General features: G+C 53.4%; 13 protein-coding genes across 13 annotated transcripts; 6 read left to right on the top strand and 7 right to left on the bottom strand.

Moving 5' to 3' along the window:
* Positions 1-293: 293 nt before the first annotated feature.
* Positions 294-1,744, bottom strand: CKM354_000413700 (uncharacterized protein; the record flags this gene model as incomplete). The annotated part of the gene is made up of 5 exons (XM_044799365.1): positions 294-507; positions 598-1,167; positions 1,224-1,307; positions 1,375-1,562; positions 1,610-1,744. The coding sequence occupies 5 exons, from the start codon at positions 1,742-1,744 to the stop codon at positions 294-296; spliced, it is 1,191 nt and encodes a 396-aa protein (XP_044655300.1).
* Positions 1,745-2,320: 576 nt separating this feature from the next.
* On the bottom strand, positions 2,321-3,880 carry CKM354_000413600 (uncharacterized protein; the record flags this gene model as incomplete). Its single annotated transcript, XM_044799364.1, has 1 exon — positions 2,321-3,880. One exon carries the CDS (start codon positions 3,878-3,880, stop codon positions 2,321-2,323), a length of 1,560 nt encoding a protein of 519 aa, XP_044655299.1.
* A 1,189-nt stretch (positions 3,881-5,069) lies between these two features.
* Positions 5,070-7,009, top strand: CKM354_000413500 (uncharacterized protein; the record flags this gene model as incomplete). Its single annotated transcript, XM_044799363.1, has 8 exons — positions 5,070-5,472; positions 5,527-5,540; positions 5,591-5,664; positions 5,716-6,014; positions 6,071-6,202; positions 6,252-6,431; positions 6,484-6,846; positions 6,897-7,009. The coding sequence occupies 8 exons, from the start codon at positions 5,070-5,072 to the stop codon at positions 7,007-7,009; spliced, it is 1,578 nt and encodes a 525-aa protein (XP_044655298.1).
* Positions 7,010-7,988: 979 nt separating this feature from the next.
* On the top strand, positions 7,989-9,596 carry CKM354_000413400 (uncharacterized protein; the record flags this gene model as incomplete). Its single annotated transcript, XM_044799362.1, has 1 exon — positions 7,989-9,596. One exon carries the CDS (start codon positions 7,989-7,991, stop codon positions 9,594-9,596), a length of 1,608 nt encoding a protein of 535 aa, XP_044655297.1.
* Positions 9,597-9,716: 120 nt separating this feature from the next.
* CKM354_000413300 (mitochondrial 54S ribosomal protein YmL24/YmL14) lies at positions 9,717-10,727 on the bottom strand (the record flags this gene model as incomplete). Its single annotated transcript, XM_044799361.1, has 1 exon — positions 9,717-10,727. One exon carries the CDS (start codon positions 10,725-10,727, stop codon positions 9,717-9,719), a length of 1,011 nt encoding a protein of 336 aa, XP_044655296.1.
* A 148-nt stretch (positions 10,728-10,875) lies between these two features.
* Positions 10,876-11,459, top strand: CKM354_000413200 (uncharacterized protein; the record flags this gene model as incomplete). Its single annotated transcript, XM_044799360.1, has 2 exons — positions 10,876-11,024; positions 11,078-11,459. 2 exons carry the CDS (start codon positions 10,876-10,878, stop codon positions 11,457-11,459), a joined length of 531 nt encoding a protein of 176 aa, XP_044655295.1.
* Positions 11,460-11,613: 154 nt separating this feature from the next.
* Positions 11,614-12,585, bottom strand: CKM354_000413100 (uncharacterized protein; the record flags this gene model as incomplete). Its single annotated transcript, XM_044799359.1, has 2 exons — positions 11,614-12,341; positions 12,402-12,585. The coding sequence occupies 2 exons, from the start codon at positions 12,583-12,585 to the stop codon at positions 11,614-11,616; spliced, it is 912 nt and encodes a 303-aa protein (XP_044655294.1).
* Positions 12,586-12,888: 303 nt separating this feature from the next.
* On the top strand, positions 12,889-13,746 carry CKM354_000413000 (uncharacterized protein; the record flags this gene model as incomplete). The annotated part of the gene is made up of 1 exon (XM_044799358.1): positions 12,889-13,746. The coding sequence occupies one exon, from the start codon at positions 12,889-12,891 to the stop codon at positions 13,744-13,746; it is 858 nt and encodes a 285-aa protein (XP_044655293.1).
* Positions 13,747-14,564: 818 nt separating this feature from the next.
* Positions 14,565-15,977, top strand: CKM354_000412900 (uncharacterized protein; the record flags this gene model as incomplete). Its single annotated transcript, XM_044799357.1, has 1 exon — positions 14,565-15,977. One exon carries the CDS (start codon positions 14,565-14,567, stop codon positions 15,975-15,977), a length of 1,413 nt encoding a protein of 470 aa, XP_044655292.1.
* Positions 15,978-16,362: 385 nt separating this feature from the next.
* On the bottom strand, positions 16,363-17,088 carry CKM354_000412800 (uncharacterized protein; the record flags this gene model as incomplete). Its single annotated transcript, XM_044799356.1, has 3 exons — positions 16,363-16,891; positions 16,954-17,022; positions 17,084-17,088. 3 exons carry the CDS (start codon positions 17,086-17,088, stop codon positions 16,363-16,365), a joined length of 603 nt encoding a protein of 200 aa, XP_044655291.1.
* A 1,055-nt stretch (positions 17,089-18,143) lies between these two features.
* On the top strand, positions 18,144-18,722 carry CKM354_000412700 (uncharacterized protein; the record flags this gene model as incomplete). Its single annotated transcript, XM_044799355.1, has 1 exon — positions 18,144-18,722. One exon carries the CDS (start codon positions 18,144-18,146, stop codon positions 18,720-18,722), a length of 579 nt encoding a protein of 192 aa, XP_044655290.1.
* Positions 18,723-18,933: 211 nt separating this feature from the next.
* Positions 18,934-21,579, bottom strand: CKM354_000412600 (uncharacterized protein; the record flags this gene model as incomplete). Its single annotated transcript, XM_044799354.1, has 2 exons — positions 18,934-19,131; positions 19,180-21,579. The coding sequence occupies 2 exons, from the start codon at positions 21,577-21,579 to the stop codon at positions 18,934-18,936; spliced, it is 2,598 nt and encodes an 865-aa protein (XP_044655289.1).
* Positions 21,580-21,931: 352 nt separating this feature from the next.
* Positions 21,932-23,391, bottom strand: CKM354_000412500 (2-(3-amino-3-carboxypropyl)histidine synthase; the record flags this gene model as incomplete). Its single annotated transcript, XM_044799353.1, has 2 exons — positions 21,932-23,148; positions 23,202-23,391. The coding sequence occupies 2 exons, from the start codon at positions 23,389-23,391 to the stop codon at positions 21,932-21,934; spliced, it is 1,407 nt and encodes a 468-aa protein (XP_044655288.1).
* Between the last annotated feature and the right edge of the window lie 497 nt (positions 23,392-23,888).

Genomic DNA, 23,888 nt, shown 5'->3' with positions numbered 1-23,888 from the left:
TCATCCTCAGTTCTGGACAAAGACATTTCTCCAAGTGAAGCCACCATTAATCATGATCATGGCAACAAAGACGTGACCAGGTATTGCAAGCATCTCCTCTGAAAGCTCCTAACTGCTCATGCTAGCTTGGCCACCTTGATGGCCGCTCTGATAGATCTCTAGTACGACATCCTCTTATCGCTTCTCTCCTCGCCCGAGCCGAACTCAACAGCGACTTCACCTCTGCACTTCGTGTTCTCCTCCTCTCTAGCGCGATCTCAGCAGCGATCTTATCGCAGATATGCTGTGCTTCTTTACAAGTCCTGCTTCCTTTCCTCTCCGTTCTTGGCAACAGTCAATGGTCCGTTCATCACCATGAGACTCATTACCTCGTACAGAGTGTCAGCCGCGGCCATAGTCGTATGCTCCGCATTCGTGTCGTATGCAGGAGCAACCTCGACGATATCTGCTGCCACCAGGTTGATGCCCTTGAGGCCTCGCATAATGGTTCGAAGTTCTCTGGTCGACCTAAACAAGCACTCAGTCAGTAGGGCAGGACACACAAAGAGACACTCGCGCTCATGATAGCAAGAAGGCTTTGAGTGAAATTGAACTTACCAGCCTCCCGTTTCTGGAGTTCCTGTTGCCGGAGCAAATGCCGGATCCAAGGTATCAATATCGATACTCAAGTACACTGGGTTCTTGTGCCCCACGCGCTCATGGATCTTCTTGATGATGCCTTCAGTGCCAATGGTATCAATCTCACGGGCCTCGACAATCTGGAAGCCGCAATAGCCATCATTGTCGTAGTCGGACAGGCCACTTAATGTGGTACGGATTCCAGCATGGATATTCGTATCATTTCTGAGCAGTCCCTCTTGAGCAGCGTGGAAGAAGTATGTGCCATGGTTGATGCTGGCAGACTTGGATGGCGCACCGCCGAAAACCTTTGGCCTCCAGGTATCAAGATGAGAGTCGAAGTGGATAACAGTAATCGGCCCATATGCACGATTCATGCTTCTCAGCAGTGGAAGTGTGATGGTATGGTCACCACCCAAGGTGATCACACGAGGCAGAGTCTTTCCATGTTTGGAGATACCCTTCTCTTTCGCATCGGTAGCGGGCTCACGCATGAGAATGCTATTGTGGCCTTCCTCGATCTGGTGCAAGGCCCAAACATTATCATATCTGCTCCGAATCAGCACACACAATCTCGATCATAACCAGAAACTGTCCTGGCTCACGAAGTCACCGGAATATCACCACAATCAATAACCTTAGCCCAGCTGTTGAAAGGATTCGTATCGAGAGGGACATTGTATCCGCCGCTAAAGCGCACTTTACGTGAGCCTTGGATCATGGATCTGGTGTAAATTCATCGTCTTGTTTACGTACTAGAGGTTCAGTCTCCGACTACCTTGTCGAATGCCCGAAGGCCCGAATCTTGCTCCTGGTCTGTAAGAGGTACCGGTATCGAATGGTGCACCAATGAAGGCAATGTCGTATTTGACATCGTCGGTCGACAGGCAAGGGCTGTATGGAAGACGTCCGAAGGTCGAAATGCCAGAGAAGACGGAATCGGCCTATTTGATCAGCTACAGCTCAAGAGGCTTTCATGAGAGCTACTCACTTGGGTGCCGCCATCACCTGGAAGCGTGTTGTACCAGAGACTCTTGTGAGGACCCTCTAGAGGCTCCTGGTCATGGTCGCCATGACCCTGAACGGCCACGGCTGTAGCAGCAATTGCTCCCAGAAGTCTCAACATCTTTCTTCAACAGCAGTAACAAGTGAAGAATGATCTCACACAACAAATGGGCAGGGCTTCAACGCACAGAAGTACTTCAAAGATTCAGCCTCACGGCGTCCTTACGATCGTATCTTTACCTAACTGTTACAAACAGCCAGAAGAGCTCAATACAGCTCACCTCAAGCTCCACGCCCAATGCCATCGTGTCGTCAGCATACGCCGGCTCTGCATAGGGTATTCCTTGTTCCTGGAGAGATAGGCGACGCCACGGACTCCCGAATCGATGCATCGACAGCTGGGGTGCAGTTGCTCTTACGTTGCACACATACCGGCCGGCCAACGTGCATACGGTGCTCAACTCTTAGTCAAGGCCAAGCGGCACAGCTCCATGCGAGTGAAGAAGCTTCTGATATGACTGAGAGGCATTGGAGATAAGAAGGTGGGGAGCTCAGCTTCGAGACTTGGCTTGCAGCAATCTGGAGGCAATCGCAGCAACTGCTGATAGATCGTACATGCTTTCCTCTTTGGGAAATCCACCGGCTTCGCATTGTGGCTATCTGTGAAACATTGCATTCTCTATCGCAGGACGCGTTATCAGACCTCGCCCTGTTGTGCCTCCTCCGCGAGGTCCCCCGGGTCCATACGTTTGAAGGCGTTTTCGACCTGTTTGTTCCAATTGCTGAGGGCCACGACTAGCCACTCCAGAAATCCGACCAGGTACAATGCGATACACTGGCCAATCCATAGCCCAGATAAGCCCCAGCCGTGGAACGCGAGATAGATTCCGAGTGGGAGTGCGCCGCAATAGTATGCTCCCAGATTGATGAAGGCCCCGATGTGCTGTCTGCCCATGCCACGAAGAGCACCGCCGCAAGATCCGTTCAAGCCGTCCGCGATCTGAAAGAGCGCTACATAAGGAAGGACCTGAGCAGTGAGCTTTACAACCTGAGCGTTATCATTGAAAAGTCGGGCAAAGTTGTCCTTGGTGCCCATTAGTATCGCAAGCACGATCGCTCCGAGGATCATGGATAGAACTGCTGCAGTGTTGGCCGACAGAGCAGCACCCCGCGCATTCCTTGACCCCAGTAGATTGCCAATCCTGCTCGATGTTGCTACTCCAATGCCGAACGGTATCGTGTTCATAACTTGATCCGCAGTCATAATGACGGACTGCGCAGCCAACGGTATCGTTCCAAGTTGTCCGGCAACAATCGCCACAATCTCAAAAGCCCACCACTCCGTTCCAACGTGTACAATGCCGAGCACTGCGAGTCGAGCAAATGGACCAATGTTTTTTATGCACTTCCGGTCGAATCCGCCCCAGCATTCGGAGCCAGCCACGAACCAAGTGTAGAGCACTAGAAGTATGAAAGAAAGCCAGTAACAAATACCCGTTGCGATAGGTGCGCCAAATAGGCCGAGCTTGAAAGTGTAGATGAACAAGTAGTTCAGACCGGCACTGATCGGCGACGTGATGAGCAACACGTAGGTACCCGGTCGCATAATCTCTTGCGACTGTAAATACTTCTTCATGCATTCGAAGTAGATATAGCCAAGGCCGCCGGGGATCAGAATGCTCAGAAATTTGGCAGAGTCGCGCGCGATGTAGTCTTCTTGTCCGAGCAATTTGAACACTGGTTCCGACCACAACCACAATACCGCGACAGGGACGTAGAATAATCCAAGAACCAGAAAGGCACGCTGCAGGATGATGCCGAGATCATGCTTGTTCTTGCTTCCTGTGAAAGATGCAGAGGCAAGTGTATCGATCGCGGTCGTGCCTCCCATACCAATGAGCCAAGCAGTGGCCATTGCAAACATGTAGCTAAAAGCTGCTACAGCAAGCGCTTCTGGGCTTAACCGTCCGACTATCAGAACCGAGACCGTCTGTAAGGAGTTCTGCAGCGTATATGCCAGAATGACAGGAATTGAGCCTCGCAGAAGAATCCAGAACTCGGAAAGGATGCGCTGTGTCCGGGACTTGCTCTCATCTTTCAGAGTTTCATCTTGAGAAGAATGTTCATCGTTAACCGGCTTTGGCAGTAATGAACTTCTCTCATTTGGGGATCCATCGGTGTCAGGGGAGTTTCGATCACTCGAAAATAAATTCGACAGCCATGAGCGTGTACTCTGCTTCTGATCGTCGTCCTGCATGGCGAAATATGGAGGCCGTTTGCAAAAGGCTCAAACTTCGACGTGGGCAGCGAGCAGCATGTATTTAGCCATGCGTGCGAGCCCACAAGTGGAAAGCTCCAACTTTGATGGATCTCCTAGCAATGCAAAATCGAGACAAAATCTCAGATCCACATTCGTTAGGACCTATCTCCACTCATCGGCCACTATAGGCAGCTTGCTACGACACAATCTGTCCCGCAAGAGCTGACGTGCAATGTGCTGGCAGCTTGATGCCTGTGGACGTTTAGTCACGCCTTCAGGCTCTGCAAAAGCAGCAGCAGAGCGCCAGCCGCATGCGTTCGCCAGATCCAATGCCCAAGACAGCAGCTGTGAGAGCTCGGATTAGCCTCGTCTTCGCGTGAAGGCTTATCGCAGCCGGCGGGCATTGTGGTTTGGTAATCGCATCAGCTCCGGGTACGATCCGCGCTGCATCGGCCAGCTTGCATCCTGCAGTCAGCAGCCATTGAAATGTGCTGCTTCACGTCGTACGTGGTGCTCTCGGATTTGGCGGCGGCGAAAAGGTGCCGGAGAGATGGACAGGTCTGGTCGAGCGAGGTCAGGACAAAGGATGTGGCTTGGAGTGCCAAGCATTCGGAGCTGAGAATTGTGCACTCGCCCTCGGCCTCCGCAATCCACCGACTCACGCTGCCTCTCAATGCCAACCGCCATCATACATTTCCCCGAGTCGTAAAGCTGAAGCGAGGCCGTCTTACTTCCAAGCTCTCTACGTGATACTTCTGGAGAGCTGCACTGCAGCTGTCATATGTCCAGCGAGTGGCGCGGCAAGCCACAAGTACCGCGAATGTTGCTGCAGGCTTCGTTACCCGGGAAATAGTTACACGACTTCCGGCCAATGTACCGCAAGATCTTCCACGATGCCAACAAACAACCAGATATTTGCGGCGCATGCTGTGCAACACGTTGCGGACCCTACACTTGTCTGGAGATGTTTTTGCCAAGCGTGACTTTGTGGAAGGATGTGTAAGGTTCAGTGGTGCTTAAGGGCAAGCTGATCTGCCAATGCAAAGGAGTCTTCTGCACAAATCTGCAAGTCGTTCGTGCTGAATTTAGGCGCCAATTTCATGCATGGAAGGAGTACAAGACTCGCCTCGGCCATCAGCGACCGTGTTGTGTGTCCTGTAGTTCGCCTTCCCCTGTCTCCAGCCGAATGAAGCCCCGTATATCGACAATGTCCATCAATAAAGGCGCTGAACAGACGGTTACCGCGCAGAGCTCCGTCGAAAAGTCACTCGCAACCAGTGCGGTCCAACCTGGAACAAACGTCAATGCTTCCGGCCATCCAGATCAGCTCAAGAGACAGTATCGCACGTGGGAAGTGTGTGGTTTAGCTCTGACCATTAACAACGCTTGGATTGCATTTGCTGGTTCGTTGCAAATCTCGCTTCTCAATGGAGGTTCACCAGGCATATTGTACGAATACATCGTTGCTTGTGTATATTACACATTCATCGGGCTCTCCATCTCGGAGTTGGCATCTTCGATTCCGTCCTCAGGAGGTGTTTATCACTGGGCTTCAGTCACCGCAGGCCCTCGACATGGACGAGTGCTGGGTGAGTGTATCGATTCACTAGACTATATACAAGGTCACTGCTGATTGTCGTTAGGCTTCTTTACCGGGGTAAAATGATGGCAATTTTCAACCGTGATTGAGAACTAACCCCTTTACAGAGTCTGAACTTCTTCGGCTGGATTTTCGCCCTGGTCTCCATCGCTACGATACCTGCGAATGTCATTGTGCAGATGTGAGTCGTTCTCACGTTGCTACCCAGCATCCACACTAATATAGAGAATAGGTACGCATTACTCCACCCGGATCTGGTGATTGAGGCATGGCACTCGTACGTGGCTTTCGTCTGCATTATATGGCTCGTAACTGCATTTGTGATCTTCTGCAACAAGACGATTCCATATCTCCAGCACGTCGGGCTCTTTCTGATCGTTGTTGGAGGCCTGGTCACTGTCATAGTCGTTGCAGCTATGCCGAGAGAGTACGCAACTAACTCGTTCGTGTGGGCTGATTTCAACAATCTCACTGGTTGGAGCAATGGCGTGGCGTTTCTCACTGGTGTTCTGAATGGAGCTTTTGCCATAGGTGAGAGGAGCTTACAAGTAACAGAAGGGATCTCTCTGCTGACAGCCTACAAACAGGGACGCCGGATAGCGTTACGCATATGGCCGAGGAGCTGCCAAATCCGAGAGTTGACCTACCAAAGGCTATCATGATTCAAATTGGGCTAGGTTTCATCACTGCTTTCGTCTTCGGAGTTGCTGTATTTTACGGTACGTTGGCATAGAGACTCATGGTCTGCTGGAGCTAATCCATCGACAGGGGTGTACGATTTGGATGCTATCATCAGCAGCAGTGGGTCGTTCCCACTGAGTGAGATCTACGCACAAGCAACTGGCAGTAGGGCAGCAACATTTGGGCTGCTACTGATCGTTCTGCTATCCATCATGATCTGCATCATCGGCACAGTCACCATGGTTGGCCGTCTATGGTGGACTTTAGGTGAGTGATACTCGAGCCTACAGTACGAGCCTTGAGTTGACTTTGTTCACAGCACGAGACAACGCAACCCCATGCGCGCAGTTCTTTGCCAAGGTCGACGAATCTCTGTCCTGTCCTGTACCTGCCACGGTATTCTGTGCTCTCCTGACGACAGGTCTGGGTGCTATTCAGCTCGGAAGCAAAGTGGCGTTTACAGTATTGGTCTCCTCGTTCATCACTTTGACTACGGCAAGCTATCTCCTCGCCATCCTACCGAATGTGTTGACCCGGCGATCGAATATCCCCAAGGGGCCATTCTGGATACCTGGAGCTCTCGGATACATTGTCAATGTTGTTGCTTGTATATTGATCGTGTTCTTCAACGTCTGGTTTTGCTTTCCGTTTGCGTACCCGGTCACTGTATCGCTCATGAATTGTACGTGTACTCGCTATCGTCTGATACGGGTAACGCTAACTCTTTGGTAGATAACTCGGTCATTCTCGTCGGTATAATCACATTGACAGCTTTCTGGTGGTTCGTGCATGGACTTCGCGACTATCCTGGTCCAAAAGTGTCGAAGATGTATCTAGAGATGTGAGCCTCGTAACAAGAAGCAATTGTCGAAAAGTCGTTCACTTCTCCGAAAATCTCAGCAGGTACCAGCCAATGAGCTTCACTGCGGGTAAGCTTATGCCTCGAGAAAACCCTCTGAAATAAAGCTACCAGCATCGCTTTCTCCAAATATCGAAGGAGGTCGCTGCCCATCAATCTGGCTCCGAGACGGAAGCAGGCCCCAGAGATATTTTTGAGAAACGAGTACTCGCTGCTGAAAGTCTAGGATTCAAAGTCTAGTTATACACACTCATTTGTGAACATGCGGAGCTTGATACTCACTTGTGATCCCTCATTGGGGCTTCGACTCTTTGCCTGTCTTCCCCGTGCCTCAGGTACATTGCGCAAACCAGAGGCACGAGTCTCAGATATGCACTTAAGTTCTCAGCGAGGTAACGTAGTCATAATCCTGCTCACAGGCGGCCGATACCAAAGTGCAGTCCACTGCCAGCCAAGATTCTCATTCGGAGTTCGGTACGCTTTTGAGCTCCGAACATACATGCACACATAAAGTGGGTAGCCCAACAGTTTCAGAAGCACGATTCAGTTCCATGGTTGTCAACGATGAATTAGCGAACGCAGCAGCTTTGTCTTCGGGCGGTACGCCAACGACGCTCGACTTAATGTTGGTGCCTGGTGCCTCACCCGCGCGTTGCGTGCTAAGGATTCCGAACGCCGTAGACAGATCTAGCCCAACTAGACTAGAATTGGGAGGCGAAATCCTACCAACTCCTCCTATCTATGTTCGCACGACATAACAGCGTCACAGCCTCTTCTTTCGCTCTCTGTCTACTCGTATATATGGCGGCATGATGCCTTTGACAGGCTGTTGCATTGCCTTCATCTTTTGCAGCCTCGCTTGAGGTTGACGATCTGGATCAGAAGACGACGAAAGAGCACTTGGACTTTGCCGCGGCACTTGCAGAAAGAGCGTACCGCGAATTTGAATACAGCACAATATCGACATGGTGGTCCACTCGAAAGATGGCATTCGTGCCCGAATCATGGAAGCCGCTCGCGGCGACGATATAGAGCACTCAGAGACATCGCCACTTCTGTCTCCAACCACGACAGAGGACCACAATCGGAATTCCATATCCAGGCATACTCTATTTCGAACGCCAAATGCGATTCTCCTCGTGATGCTCGCAGTTGTCGTCCTGACTTCGTTCGGCGACCAGCTCGGAGAAGTGCCGTTGAATCGCATATACGAATCAGTTCTCTGTTACAAACACTACGAAACGAACGACCCATCGAAGATAAAGCTCCCTCGCAGTGCTCTTGGACCCGGAGCAATAGGAGGCGTGGACGAGTTATGGTGTAAGAAAGCCGATGAAGTCCAGAACGACCTGGCGATGTTGAATGGTCTCTTATTGTTCCTCAATGGAATTCCCGGATTACTACTCGCTGTGCCCTTTGGCTGGGCAGCAGATCGATATGGACGATGGCCATTCATCATGTTGAACCTGTTCCAAATCGCTGCCAAGGTAGTTTGGTCGCAGTTTGTGGCGTGGCAGTGGCAAATCTTCGACGTTAGGGTCATGTGGGCGCAATCGCTTTTCTGTCTCTTGGGCGGAGGAAGTCCGGTCATAAGTGCGCTATTCTTTGTCGCAATTCAAGATGTCGTGCCAGAGAAGGATAGGGCAAGTGCGTTCCTGCGACTGGGAGCTGCGAATTTGAGTGCCAGCTTATTGATGCCGCCGCTTGCTGCCCTGCTGATGCGGAAGAGCCCTTGGATTCCGTCGATCATGGGCACGGTGATGTTCATTCTCGCCATGTTACTCTACTTGCTCGTTCCGGAGACGCTCCACTACGGGAAGGCAGAGGCCGATTCGAACCAGGCCGAGTCGAATCTGGCTGGAAGTACTCCAGGACCGCCTGACTTGGCTCCCTCGAATCCACCAATCTCAGCAAACGTGATCGTTGTTTACTCCGAGAAATTCAAGGCAACGATGGCATTTCTGACACGGGATTATCGCGTTCCATTACTGATTCTGCCTTTCGTGGCCCACATCCTGATCGCCGAAATCGCCTCACTTCTCCTGCAATACGTCAGTAAACGCTACAGCTTGACGTTCTCCGCAGCGACAATTCTCATCACTATCCGGAATGGAGTCACGGTGCTGCTACTGGTGGTCATCTTGCCGTATCTCAGCACACTCGCAATGACGCGATTTGGTCTTAGCAGCCAAAGGAAGGACTTGTATCTCGCACGTATCTCGCAGATATTTGTGGCTGTAGGATGGCTCGCGCTGGCCGCAAGCACAAACATCCCAGTCGCAGGTATCAGTCTTGCGATCTCTAGTCTTGGACAAGGCGCGGCGTTGCTGATGCGAAGTTTCCTGAGCACCATTGTGCCTGCCAACGAGATAGCTAGAACCTACAGTGTCATCGCTATTGTTGACACTCTAGGCATCATGTTTGGTAGTCCTTTGCTTGCGTTGTTGTTCGAGAAGGGAATTGGTCTTCCCTTCGTGGCGCTTGGGTTGTCCTCGGCATTGTTTGCGGTGTTGCTGTTCATTGTAAAAGTAAGAAAGGGGGAGGACGAGATCGTGAGCGACATTTCATCGTAGCGACCAGATTCGCGAGCAGGTCGCAAAGCGGTCTGGTATATTTATGACATAATTGAAGGTGTGTTTGCTCGCCTCGCTGTGATTTCGAGCTGTTGCTCACTGCAGCTTGAGTGCGAAAGTTCAGATACTCAGTTCATCAGGCAGTTCTGCCTCTTCGCTCTGCTTCCTTTTCTTCTCCTCTTGCTTCAGGTCCCGGATCTTTTTCTGAAAGTTCTTTTCACGATTGTACACTTTGTCCACCTTGACCTCCAGCTCCGCGCGCAATTCTCTCCTTGCTGCTCGAAGGACATCTTTTGCCTCTTGCTCAGATAGCTTGACCTTTTTCCTTCGTTCTTTCATATCAGCCTCCAGTATTTCCACCCTCCTTTCAAACCAGTTGGAGAACATGTCCTTTTTGATTCGCTCTCTGGTTTGCTCGACCCATCTCTGAGGATCGGGCCTGGTTCGCATCCATCCGTTCTCGGTAAGCATGACATGCTGTCTCGGTCCTACTCGGAATTTGATGGGAGGCAGATCTGGATTGTGCTCCACTTGGAAGATACCGTCCATAGCAACGACCTCCGTATCAGCCTCCCCCTCTTCACTAGGCTCAGAAAGTGCCTCCTCCACAGCGGAAGCTTGATCCAGATCCGCAGGCAAGCCAAGTTGTTCTCTCTCTGCTGCAAAGCGTGCCTTCACTTGAGGTGTCTGCAGAATAGCCCACCGAAGCCACCAGCCAGACACTCCTAATTGCTTAATCCTTGCCTCCTTCTCGCCGAGCAGATACTCATCGAGCCCTCCAAGCTTGTCGATGGTTCGCAGTACACGCGCGCTAACGTGCACTTGTACATGTCGATTGAGAGCCTTGCTGAATAGCTTTCGTGTGAAGACGTTGGGTTTCCATGTGCGTCGTGTCTTGACCTCGAAGTCGCCGCTGACATTGTTGCCGAATTGCTTCCGTTGTCCGCCGTAAAGACCTCGATTGCTCTGTTTATACCATCGTGCTGGTCCGTAGGGGTATGGAGGTAGCACATCCGCGAGCGCTTCCGGATCGTTTTTATCCCACTGCAGGCTGACCGCCCGAGGCACAGAAGTCGAGAATGACCTTTGGCAATGACACATGCTCCGCGACGAGCGGAAGAGTGCGGCCATTGTGATGTTGATGTAAAGGGAAGGTGGTCGTGATGGTCGCTGGTCCAATGCATGCGGCCAACGCGGAGGTGAGCATGTCTTGGCGACGGCGTGTCGAACATCGAGCCAGCACATCTACTGGCTCGTCTCTTGAGCATACACCGGCAACATGGTCTCCCTACCGCAACGGATGCGAAAGCTGCAGAATCGTCTGCTTGCTATACGACTTGGACCTGGCGCCCTTATACTACCGAAAGATGTGAAACGGATAAATCTGCGCTTCGCTCCCAGAATCAATGAGGGACACATGGGCCCGAGGTGTGTCTGCCACTTGCCTCTTGCTGTGGTGCCGTATCTGACATGTCTTGCAGGAAGTTCTGGCGACACGAACTTGTTCGATTAAAATACCACAATCCATCGATACCAATGACAGTGGACCGGACAGCACAACAGGATGAACCAGCCGTGCTATCAATACACATGCAGCCTGAAGGGGCTGACGCGGAAAAGGTTGAGACTGTCAACATGAAGAACTATCGGTCATCGGAAATACTGGATGCTCTTATTCGATTGACGAATGCGCGGCAGGTCGAACCTACTGAGGAAGACCAGGAGCAGTTGGCCAAATTGGAGGAGCAGAGGCAGAAGAGCTTGAGGGATAGCAAATTGAGCCAGGAAGTGCGAGCGAGGGTGAAGAGAGAGAAGGAACTTTTGGAACAGGCAAGAGGCGACATTGCTGCACAAAATGCTTAAAAGGACAATGGTTGATTGCACTTCGATGAGGGAACCCTTCACTTACAGCGAGGCGTTGGTAGGGGCAATGGGATATCATCATTGGATGCATGGGGTAACGTACTTCGTGTACAATTACAGGACTATAAAGTGAAGGCGAACGCGACGGCCGACGCTATGCTTCTGCGCCCAAGCCCTTCCACCACGCCATGCAACCCAGCACGAAGACGATAACCATGACGTCCGTGAAAATGGTCCGGGCGATGGTGATGTACCTCCCAGCGATACGAATGTAGTTCGCGTACGGCTCAGGGATGATTCCGCTGTTCACCACAGAAGCGAACATGCCGCCGCCCTGGAGCTGGCCCCTCTCGACGAAATACCTTGTGCTCTGCAGTACAAGCTCTGCAGAGGTGAAAATGACGAACAAACGAGGACCGAGACCATAGCCATCTTCTTCAGTGTAGACATTCGAGCTCCGCGCGAGCTTAGTGCCGTTGAAGGTGGACGTTAGACAGATGTAAAATGCCAGGCCAAATGCGAAGACAGCGTGCACGATGCGCCAGATATAGGCTGATCCTGGGGTCGGAGCTGCTTCCTGTGGTTGTCCTCCGCCCATCATGGCTTTGAGCATTGGCGGAAGGTCCTGTTGTGCATTGGGATCATTCGGGTCGCCTCCCATTCCTCCCATGAACTGTTGCATCATCTTCATCATGGGATCCTCCCCACCCACGGCTCCTCCTTGGCCCTGCTGTTGTTGCTGTATCTGAAGCATTGCTGCGGCCAGAGGATCTTGCTGTGGGTTCGGCGTGCGGCTCGGTGTCGGCGCGAAACTGCCAGGTTGGCTAATGTCGACTTCTGCTGGATCATCGTCCACGCTCGCGATTTTGGGTGCTTGGGCCGCTGGCTGCATGTTAGCATTAATGCAGACAGTGATCATTGTTCGTCTCTCGATTTACTCACGTCCTCCAAGCACTTCGTCTGGCGGCGCAACACCTCCGTTCAGGGCCTTGATTTTTGCCAGTCGGTCTTCGCCTTGCTCGGCCATCTTTTTTTGGCGCTTCTCTCGACGCAGGCGTGCCTGCCGCTGATTCGGCGTCTCGCCCTCTGGGCCGTCCATGCCGGAGGCGACAGCAGTATCTGCCATGTTGTGGCGGTGCTGTTCGTGTGTGACAGTGGTTTAAGTGAGTGCGAGTGTCGGCCCAGGAAAGTTGGTGGGCGTGCACCGAGCTCGCATGTGACGTCTGTCCTCAGGGCTTATACTGACTCTTGCCCACGAAATCATCAACGAGCTAGGTACATACTGCCAACCCACTTCAATAGCTTCATTGCGGAGTTGACGTGAATTCGGCTTCGACGAGCACAGTGCTGAATCTGGCCTGAGTGAATGCGCACTTTCTTCCTGACCAATTTACGCCCTCACATCGCCGTGTGCCCACATCTCACTGCGATGGGCCGTCCTCGCGGAGCGAAGCATAGCGGCGCGGCAAAGAAGCCTCCTCTTACGCATTTTCTGTGCCTGCCTCTGGTGACACCCGCATCACGACCCCAGCTCGAGCATGCTCTCCAAGCCTTCAGACAGGATGTCTCCAGCACCTCAGCAAAGCCTGCCTCATCTGCTGAGCAGCAGGACGACATTGCCTCGCCAAATATTCACCCGAAAGCCATACGACCCACCGGTTCCTTGCATTTGACATTAGGTGTCATGAGTCTGTCGCAGGAGCAGCTCGTCAGGGCCACAGAGTGCCTTGAGAAACTCGATTTCCCGTCCCTTCTGACTTCAGCTGAATCCACAGCAACACAGGGCATAAGAATCACTTTGCAGGGTCTGCAGTCCATGCATGCTCCGGAAAAGACTAGCATACTTTATGCAGAGCCGGCAGATGCTACCGACAGACTCTACCCTCTCTGCCTCGCTCTCCAGAAATCCTTCAAGGAAGAAGGGTTCTTGGTTGAAGACAGCCGCCCTTTGAAGCTGCATGCGACTGTTGTCAACACAATTTACGCAAAGGGCAGGAAGAAGCCTACGCAAAAGCCTGTAACCATCACGTCCGACGGACGTGTCCTCTCTGCGAGTGCAGGCGAATCATCTGAAGATCGCTCGCAAGGCCATGGTCCAACAGCGAACGCGCCTCTGAAGATCGACTCTCGAGCTTTACTTGCCCGGTACAAGGACCATGTCTGGGCTTCTATTGACCTGGACCGTATAGCGATCTGCGAGATGGGCACGAAGAAAATCACCGCCGCGGATGGAACCATCATCGATGCGCAATACACCGAAGTCGCGAGTGCTCTACTACCGCCGTAGGACAGTCTATCGACGAGTCTGCCAGTTCTGAGTTGCGCCATGAGCGACAGAGAGCGTAACAATTCCAATCTCACCTTTAGAGCCTTCGACTTTGTATAGTATTCCGGAACGAAGTGAACGCTAGCGTTATGCTATAGGAAGAACATGGAGCATGTTCCGTGCGAGTGCACGGCAGGGCTTGCGATAGCATTCCAACCACAACGTGTCGGACGCGAGAGGCGCGATTTGAGTCTCGACTGCTCGCCGAGCAGAACTCTCGGATCCGAGCCGGCACAAACATTCGTGTATGGGCAGACAAGGCGACTCAGTGCCGAGCATTGTGTTTCGCGAGTCATATGTCCACTACATGACCCGCACTAGGGGCGTTGGCCGGCCATTGTTCTGAGTGCAAGACTGTACTTTTGGACCATGCGCTCTGTTCGCTAGACCTGATCACCGATTACCAAAGTCCGCTGTCGTAAGATATGAGAAATTGCAATACACTGCTGAAACTTGTGAGGTCAAAAGCTAAAATATGCGCTAGCTGGATCCTGCGATGAAATGAAACCCAAGCTAAGTCAGGCTCATGCAATAACGAGAACGTCTCTGCCGATGCGGAGTCTGCGACACCATTTGACTAGTCTTCGCATCCCAGTAACTATGTTCAAGATTAGGTCTTGCATGTTCCGCGGCGGGTGGGCTGGAGTCGCGCCCACCTGAGGACGAACCGCCGAGCATACTGCGTGCTCCTCTTCACCATACATCTTCTTCACTTCACACTAATCAACACTTTCATTCTTAGCGGTGGCTCTTTGGCCACGTCCACTCGTTTTCAAGCAATGCGTTTCGCCACTACAGCGGCTGGGGTTGCGCTATTCACAATTGTGAGCGCTCAGTCAAATAACAACAGCACTTCAAGCAGCGCATCGACCAGTGGTGGAGGAGTCACGTCGACTGCGGCAGCCACTGCCCTCGAGACTGGTTCCAGCGCACCGGCGTTCTCATTCGATCCAAGTCCATCTCAAGATCTTACCTCCACGTCCGCCCCATCCAGCACGAACCAGCCATCGTTCACTTTCGATCCGGCGTCAACGACAACAGAGCAGCCATCATTCGTATTCGTTCCTCCAAGCTCGAGTTCGAGTGAAGAGCCTACGTTCGTATTTGTTCCATCAACTGTCGCGGAACAGTCTACTTTGCCAACTGCGCCGCCGAATACGCCAGAACAGCCACCGCCGGTGCCGACGCCATCGAAAACAGAAGATCAACCAGCGATATTGCCTGCATCTCCATCAGCTACTGAACAGCCAACCTTTGTCTTTGTACCTTCGACAACAGAACAGCCATCGTTTGTCTTCGTCCCATCCACTGGTTCTGATGCGGCCAACACAGCGGAGCCACCCACCGTGGCACAGCCGGATACTACAACGGCGCCAGCTGCAGTGATACCGGCAACCCCAGCAGAGACTATTAACACTGTTCCAACACCGGTCAGTCCTCCGTCAGCCGCTTCGCCTGCCCCGAACGGTGGATTGGCTCCTCCTCCTGAGCCTGCTCCCGCCCCGATCGCGAACACGCCGCAGCCTCCTGCGACGCCTGGCCAGGGAGCAACTATTGGACAAGAGCAACCACCTGCTGCGCCCCCGGCCGCACCTCTCGCTGCATCTCCAGCCGCTGACAGTCATCCCCCGCCATACGCCGTCCCGGAAACTCCTCCAGCTGCTTCAGCTCCTGCTGCTGCTGTGCCTGCGCCCGCAGCACCATTGCCTCCACCTAACAACGAAACGCCACCAGCGTATGTAGCACCACCAGCACCAGTGGAGCCCGCGACTTTCCTCACATCATCTTCGATTCCTGCAGCGCCCGTACAGACTGAAATTCCAGCGCCAGCTGCACAGCCTGACGCACCATCTCCATCAGCTGCACTGCCAGTTCCAGCAGCGGCTCTATCGCTCCAGCCCTCGGAAGTTGTCTATCCTATGACATTGCCGCAGCCTGCGCTTTCAGATGATAAAAGTTCGGCGGCGAACGCTGTGACTTACGATGGACGCACTGTGAGTCTGGTCGGCATCACTTTGGCAGCGGAGCCAACGATGAGTACGAGTTCCGCTGCAAGCGATAGTACAAGGACTGCTAGCTCAGGAACATCAAGTGCGGTCGATCAGAACGGCGCGAGTGTCATGCGTGGTGGGATGGGAATGTTTGGCGCAATGGGTCTTGGGTTCAGTGTAGGGATTATTATCATGGCATGATAGACTTGGGGTAGAATGATGCGAAACGACAGTGACAAGAACTAATGTATCGGGCACAGCTTTTCGGAAACCTTGTAATCTAGTGGACGTACACAGTATGGACTTTTCTGTTAGCACACGAACAGCAGTGGAGCTGTGCTTGTCATGAGTGGTCGTGCAACATGACCATCGCCACGAGATTCATAAAATCGTGAGATTTGTTCCTTCGTAACGCTGCTTGTGCATTGCCATGGTCTATTACCATATAGGCTACTCGACCCAGCAGATGAACGTGCAGCTCTTGCCTTTGCCCATCCGTGCTGAAATGCAGCGAAGCCCAGCCATGCCCATAACGCCACACAGAAGTCTGGTATAGCGCAGCCCTTTTTTTCTCCCCAGTCTACCTCTACTTCCTGATGGCACGCTGGTAGAAAGCAAGCTCCTCGCCCTCCAAGATGTAACCATCGACACGGCCGCTCTGGCCTGGACGGCTGGCAACAACGGCGTAGAGACGACCGGCCTCGAATTGACGCTCGATCGGGGCCTCAACCTTGCCAGCAGCCTTGTGGCGCGCGGCCTGCTTGGTCTCAACGCTCTTGCTCTTCTTGACCTCCTCAGTCTCGGCCTTAGCCTGGCGTCTGCGACCAAGTGGCTGGCCGTAGTGGGCCTCGTACCACTGACGGAAAGGCGCAGCGTCGACCTGGACAACGGCGGACTTGGTGAGGGTGTTGGTGCGGACCAACTCGTTGTTCGAAGGGTGGTATGCCACGGCAATCACACGGACCTTGCGAGAGATGCCCTCGCTGCCCCAGGAGAAGTTGCCGGAATCGAGACGGAGACCACGGAACTTGCGGTTGCCGCCACGGGTGCGGACGAGGTGGACGCGCTTGGCTCCGATACGGGTGTTGGCGGGTTGACGACCCTTCTCGAAAGCTCTGTTCTCGCATATCAGAAAATTGTTCTGATATGGGTGGAGAGACAATCGGGTTATGCATACCTCTTCTTGCGATAGTATGCGCGCTTAGCACCAGAGGCGCTGCGCTTGTGACGGGAGTCACGAGAGATACTGCGAAAATGTCAGCGAGTGTCGCGTGCGATTGTGCGGGTTGGAATGGTATGGACGATACCCCATGTTTGCGGTTTGTGAAGAAGTCTGTGGGATTGCTGTTAGTCGGTGCCTGCCACTCAATACTGCTCCAGACAATGCTGAGCGTGAGTGAACGTACGAGTTGGCGGTGTCTTCACGGGCGCTGGGTGGATGGTCGTGCTACAACTGCGAGCCTGAAGTGTCGGCGTTGCAGCTTTCCAGACAGCCAGAAACGAAAAGCGAGTGTGCCAAGAGTGTGGGTCCGGCCGGAGCCGAGAGCCCTAGACTCGTGGCGATCCCTGCCTCACTCGGTTCTGCTACCACCACACATCTTGTTCTCAGTTCGACTCTGTTGCCATCACAGATCGTGTTCTCAGAAGAGCATGCGACTGATCGGCGCGCAGTCTATCCTATTATCTCATATTGGCTCAACCTTCCAGTAGCCTTGCGCTGCTGAACAGAACGTCATGCTTCTCCGCGATCCTAGCCAGGCCTAGACGGGGTTTGATGGCGGTCTACATTACGAAGACACGAGTATAGACATCTTCGAGACCTGATTTCGCTCTCGACCAATACTCCGCTGAGAGCAAATACGGGCGCGCCCCTAGAAGTGCTCCGAAATTAGGACCGTATTCTCCTGAAGCACAGTTAGCAAGACCACTTCGTCGCCCGGATGCACACATTTACGGACAATCCATTGTGTTGCACTGTGATTTGGTATTGGACCGGTTCCGCTTTCTGCTCTACGCCCACATTTCTACCTAACATCCTCAGGTACGGCCTTGATTCTACGTCATTCAGTTCTGCAGTCTACGTTAGCTTCCAGCCATGTACACCAGTGGAAAAGATGGCGATGCCATCCATACTCTTGGAAATGAAGGGTAAGCAGAAGAAATGCACAGACTCGCAAGGAGATACTCCCAGACACAATCCGAGTCAGTTTGAACTATCTTCCTCGTCCACAGAACAGCGGCAGCAAGTGAGGAAGGTTGCATGAGATTCGCGCCACAGAAGATATATAAGAAAAGACATGCCAACACAGAAGAACTCCTCCCCTCATCCAGCAACCCACCCAGCACCAAACACCCAATCAACTCAAAATGAAATTCCTCGCCACTACCATCCTCTCCGCTCTCTCCCTTCTCACCACCTCATCTCTAGCCCAAGAAGACCACCTCTGCGCCCCCATGGTCTTCTCCGCTCGCTTCGACGACCTCGTAGCCCCCAGCCTCGCCCTCCTCCAAACCCAATGCTACAACCTCTGCGCCAGCGCCCGCAACTCCGCCATCAACCACTTCGGCGCCTGTTTCTGGCAAAACGTCGCAAACGTCGAACTCCAATCCGCTCATCTGGTTCGCTCCGCTCGCTGTTCCGATCGCTGTACTCAAGCGTCGGTGTGGAGCGGGGATTGTGGTTGTACGCTTGATGCGAAGGATATTTACGTTGCGAATGATGTGGAGATGTTCCCGGATTGCGAAGCGCCGAAGTTGGCGCTTAAGTGCTTTGATCGACAGGGTTGGACGCAGAGATATGGGACGGAGTCGCCTGCTAGGCCTTGTCCTGGGACGAGTATGTTTTCTCAGAAGAAGATTGGTGGGAAGGGCAAAGAGACCGGCAAGGAGACCGGCAAGGAGGCCAGCAAGGATGCCAAAAAGGTGCAAAAGCTGGTGGTGTCTTGAGGGTGCTCTGTGGTGGCTTGAGGAAGGCAAGGCGGTGGAGAAAATTATGTTCTTGAATATGGCAGTCGTAGGCTGTCTCACTTAACTGAATCAGAAGTTTTAAAAAGTTCATCGCGCTTACTTCTGAACTCCTTACAGGCCCAATTAGTTCAGCACCAGGTGTCCTGTCGTGCATACTGTGAGCTACTTGTTGATTTATCATGGTCTCTGTCTACACAAACAATGCTTCGCTCTCGTGACTGATGCCATCCACACCGACTGCACCATACACCTTCAATGGCACAGCAATCTCAAACGTGTCTGCTGGCAGCCGTTCCTTGGCGATCCAACCGGTGCCACGCTCATCGCTCCCAAGCTGTTCGAGCAATTCACCGTCACCGCCCGTGCCCTCAATTCCTAGTCCTTGAGACTGCCTGTGCGTAGTAAATTCGACTCGAAGTCGCCAATGTAGACTGACTCCAGTAGTCTCAAAACTCGGCGCCGCACCGGAAGGTATGGCAAGGCTGAATCCAATTTGCCTCGCAAACAGCGATGACTCTCTTACTGCCGCGTAGACTTTGCGAGTGACTCGGCTGATAGAGCTGCTGCTACGGAGTGCAAGTGAAGCGTCTACACTTTCACACGACTCCAGTTCGATCAGTAAAGAATATGTCGAGGCCCGGTGGGGCATGTTTATCGCCATTGAAGGAGTGGCAAAATCAATGGTACCAGTCACTAGTTCTCCGAGTCTGTATGCAGGCCGAAGCATTGTGAGTACGGCGACTGGCTGTCCAGACCGCGCAATGTTGAACCTGTTATTACTCTGCGACTCTCTATCCCGCGAGCTCCCAGAATTGCCTCGATTGGCGCGGAGGATTGCAAAGTCAATGGCTTCCTTGATATTCGTCGGTGCCAGATCGATGACGCTATTCTCTCGCGAGAGCATAGAGCCAGGCGACGTTGGTGAAGTTGGCGACAGTAAGACGCCGTTTGAGTCCATCGGCATCTCCAGTAGTCTTTCAGTGTAACGTAAAAAATCTTCTAGGCCCTGCTTGGGCGACTTCTTTGTCTTGGATACGAGATCCGACATAAATTTGGGTGCAGCACCAGCCCGAGATGGCTCCGATGGAACGCTTGTCGTCCTCGCCGCATCTTGCAGTAATATATAAGGCGACATGAGGTCATGCCCAAGCGTGTCGCCACGCGAATCGTAACTTCCGAGCACGCGGAATGGTATCTCGACGTGCTTTACGGCTTGGCCTTCCGGTCGCTGGACACCGAGCGATAGATGATAGGTGACCTTCATTGCGCGTCCCTTGTGACTTGGCGGCAGGCCACGTGGGAGGGCGAAGCGATAGCTGTAACTCTTGCTCTCTCCAGGAGCAAGCTTCAAGTCCACGAACAGCAGGCTCTGGGGAGTCGAAAGTAGAGGAATCGTCTTGGATCCCACTGTGGCCTTCATCTGTGCCATCGAACTCATCTCATCCCCACCCAACAAGCCGCCGAGAGACTCTCCTATGCTCCCCCAGCTCAAAGCACCGAACAGGCCTGAAGATCGCTTTGAACGCTCGACACCAACAACACCACCGCCGCTTTGCACTCCCTTTCGTTTTACTTCCTCGAAGGGGGCCGCGTTGACAAGACTGCCATCAATTGTAAATCTTCCTACTGTCTGCGCGTAGGCCATCATGAGGGTTTCCGGAACGGCAGGCTGGTTCTGCGGGGATCGTGAAGGTTGTCGTGAATGCGCGAACTTGGGGAGTAGTCGTCCGAATTGCTGCTGAAGTGGGAGCTCGGAAGTCATGGTCTCATCGCTATGGTTGCTCATGGCATAAAACTCGCTACTCGTTCTCGGCGTTCCATCCTGGGACGTCTCGGACATCACCCGGGCGATGGGGTTCAGGTTGCCTATTGTACTGGACCAACTATCCTGTGGTTGTGGCGATCGCTGTCTCCGGCCAGAATGCATTGTCGAAGGATTTCGAATGACTTTTGGGCGTACTGCCTCAGAGGGCTCAATGGGTGATGGAGTCTGCGCAGAAGGATCTAACGGAAACTTGAAGCTATGGAAGGCAGCCGCATCTGGCCTTTCCGCGCTGGATTGCTTCTCCAAACTGGAGTTACTGGGAAGTCGAGGCGTGGTATCGGCAGACGCAGTGCCCGGTCGTCGTCGCGGCGGGCGTATAGGCACTGCAGGACCTGGCGAGGCATTGTCGTCTGAAGGGCTCGTGGCTTCGTACAGAGGCGATGGCTGCCTCGGGGACAACATGCCCAGAGGTGCAGCGGTGCTCGCTCCCAAACTCGATGTGTATTGCAAACTAGTGCTCCGACCGTGTCCTTTCCCAGCCCTCTTCCCTGGTCCAGCATTTACAATGGGCATCCTCCCTTCGCTAATCGCCTCACTCCCAAGCGACATGATCGATAGACTTCGTCCATGGCCCTTGTCTGGTCTGGATGCACTCGTTGGCGTATTTGCAGTCTGGGGCGTGGCACCTAGTAGGCCATTGCCGGGTCTCGGAGAGGCATTGCCCACGCTCAAGGATAATGTAGGGCGGTGTCCCTTGCTGCCTTGTGTGCCCTTTGCGCTCGCCGCTGATACCGATGGCGCCCTGGAAAGCGATACGGGAGGAGGCTTGATCTGTGCCAGTGACGACCGCCGACTGTGCACCCTCGACGGGTCCATCGACTGAACTCTGCTATGGAGTCCGCCATTGCCCAAGGCATTGCCTGCGCCAGTGTTGACTTTCTCCGCGCCGGCACGCCGTGCTATGTTTCTGAACGTGATGATGCATTCTATGTGCTCTCCTGCGTAAACTGCCGGCTCTTTCCATTGTACGTATGCGCGGATGTTCGACTGCGCATGCGGCGCTGGCGGCATTGTGTGTTGGTCGTTCTAGATCGCAGCTCGCTCAACTTTCCATAGCGATGACGACGCGAGCGCATCCTCCGGGGGCTCACTTGGTGATGCCGCCCAGCAGTATTATTTCGGTCGACACGCAACAGAGGCGATGGCAGGATAGCATGGCGCGTGGCAGCTTCGGCGATGGGTGATGCAAAGGCGACGGCGCCGTGTTTGCGGCTCAGCTTCGAGGTGAGAATGCCGGCCGCAGATCACGTTCTCCCGACCCGCGCTGGATCGTGGCAGTGGATGACGAACTCGCCTGCGCAGAAAGGGGCATTGGAATTTATGCAGCATGTTGTCTGACGACCACGCCTCATTTTTGCATGGATTATCTAACTTGTGCGCAGTCATTTGACGCCACCGGCTTCACTGCGAGGTCGTCCGGTTTCACCCTCGCCAAGCCGTTCTTGCCATAGAAATCCATGGGATACACAGTCTCCTCCTTTTCGCCAGTCACTTCATCAATCTGTCCCTCCCACCCTTTGCGGGCGCCTAGTACTACGAGAGCCTCATAAGGTGTCAACAGCGGGCGTGGGAAAGCATAGCCCCAATCGATGCTCAGCCTAGGACAAGCAACCTGTACCCAACACTCGACATCTGGCATTGTCGCCAGTTTGCCAGGAAAGATTTCGCTGAGAAGCAAATTGATCCACGTGATTCCTTGTTGCCGAAGATGGTTCTCAATCAGCGTCATGGTATGAGGATTCCCTTGTCGTCCGAGACTGCCCAGTATCAGACCCCATTTCTTTGCCTTTCGTGCTTGAGATAGTGCCTTGCTGCGGTCTGCAAGAAGAGTGTCATGATCATACGTCTCGTGTGTTAGCCGCCGTGAGTATGGATCGTACCGATACGCCGGGGTGGACGGATTGTGTATCATAGCGCTTTCCAAATGGAATCGGCCATCGCCGAGATATAGTATGAGATCCACGCTTTGCTCCTTGGTCAGCCGAGGAGATGTACAACCGAGAATCTCGCCTTTGGAGAGTGGCATGATCTGGGGCACAATGAGATTGTATCCCGCTGAGCGCAGTTGTTGCGAGGTGCCGTGAAGAGTAGCGTTGAATTGGATCGTCCCTACCATGGCAATCGTGCTTCCAGACTTGAAGTTGCGTTCAATAGTGGCAAGCAGATGCTCGACATCAATCTGTATGTCCACAAACACATACAGGGTCTGGATCTTTGTCACATTGACGGGAATCAAACAAGAGTGAGCATAGTGTACAAGCATGTCGCAGCCGAGGGCACGTGCCGTGTAGTCGTCGATGCAGCAAGCACCATACGTGACGTCGCCCATGATCAGCGTACTTACGCCGGGACAGAACTGCGTGATAATATCGGATATGGTAGTCGCGAACAGTAGTAGCCCCTCTGGCATTTGCAGTGCGATCTGCCTGGCACCAGATGTCCTGACTCGATGTATGGTCTTGTGGATCTCGAAGTTGTAGTTCTTGGGCAACAATGCAATCGCGGCATTGATGTCCTTGTCGTACAAGATGTCATCTGGTACATTGTTCAATGCGCGCGCAGGCCGTCGCCGGGCAGCAACTATGCCCGGTCAGCTCGACGAGCGGTATTGGTATGGACAGGATGCGGCTGACCTTGAACGGCACCTGTTTCTTCGATCGAGCCACTGCCGGCCTCTGCCTTCGCGGCGGCTTTGGCGTCTGCCGCACGTCGGCCAATGAAGCGGCGCTTGGGCTGTTTCGGCTGTGTGGCGATGTCACCGTCGATGGAGGATGTAAGAGATACATCAGGGCCAAGATCGGCTACCGCGCGATCAGACTCCATGTTGGCAGCGGAGCAGTGACTTTGCGTAAGTGCAGGTCTGTGAGCAATGACGATCGGGTCCTGATCTGACGCTTGCACTGTGCGTGGATATAAGAAATGGCGGCAGAAATCTTGCCTGGTCGTGGCATCTGAAAAAAGACTTTAGAGTGTGAGACGAGCGTGGCTAGCGGCTCGCTAAGCTCCGGAGTCACGCAATGCTTAACGCATCCTGCTCGGGTGTTCCTGCATAGCATAGCAACGACTTTGCGCGAGCATTATGTCTTGTTGTCACCGCGTCAGACGCAGGCCACGCACACGGCCACTGCGCTGCAGTCGGGGCGATACGGCTCTGCAAACGGCGCGGCTGCGAGCGCAGCGGCAGGCGGAGAGGTATCGCTAGGCGAGGCGAATCTATTTCGAAGCATGGATGCGCTGGGTCGCGAGAAGCCGCCGTTGGGCCCCTGGTCGCCGCCGTGGGCGTCCAGCAGACGAAGCCGGCTGAGGCTGGCTCGTGGCGG

The sequence above is a fragment of the Cercospora kikuchii genome (assembly GCF_019650295.1).
Source record: "Cercospora kikuchii DNA, contig_00002, whole genome shotgun sequence".
Lineage (NCBI taxonomy): Eukaryota > Fungi > Ascomycota > Dothideomycetes > Mycosphaerellales > Mycosphaerellaceae > Cercospora > Cercospora kikuchii.
This window is presented reverse-complemented; position numbering and strand designations above follow the sequence as displayed.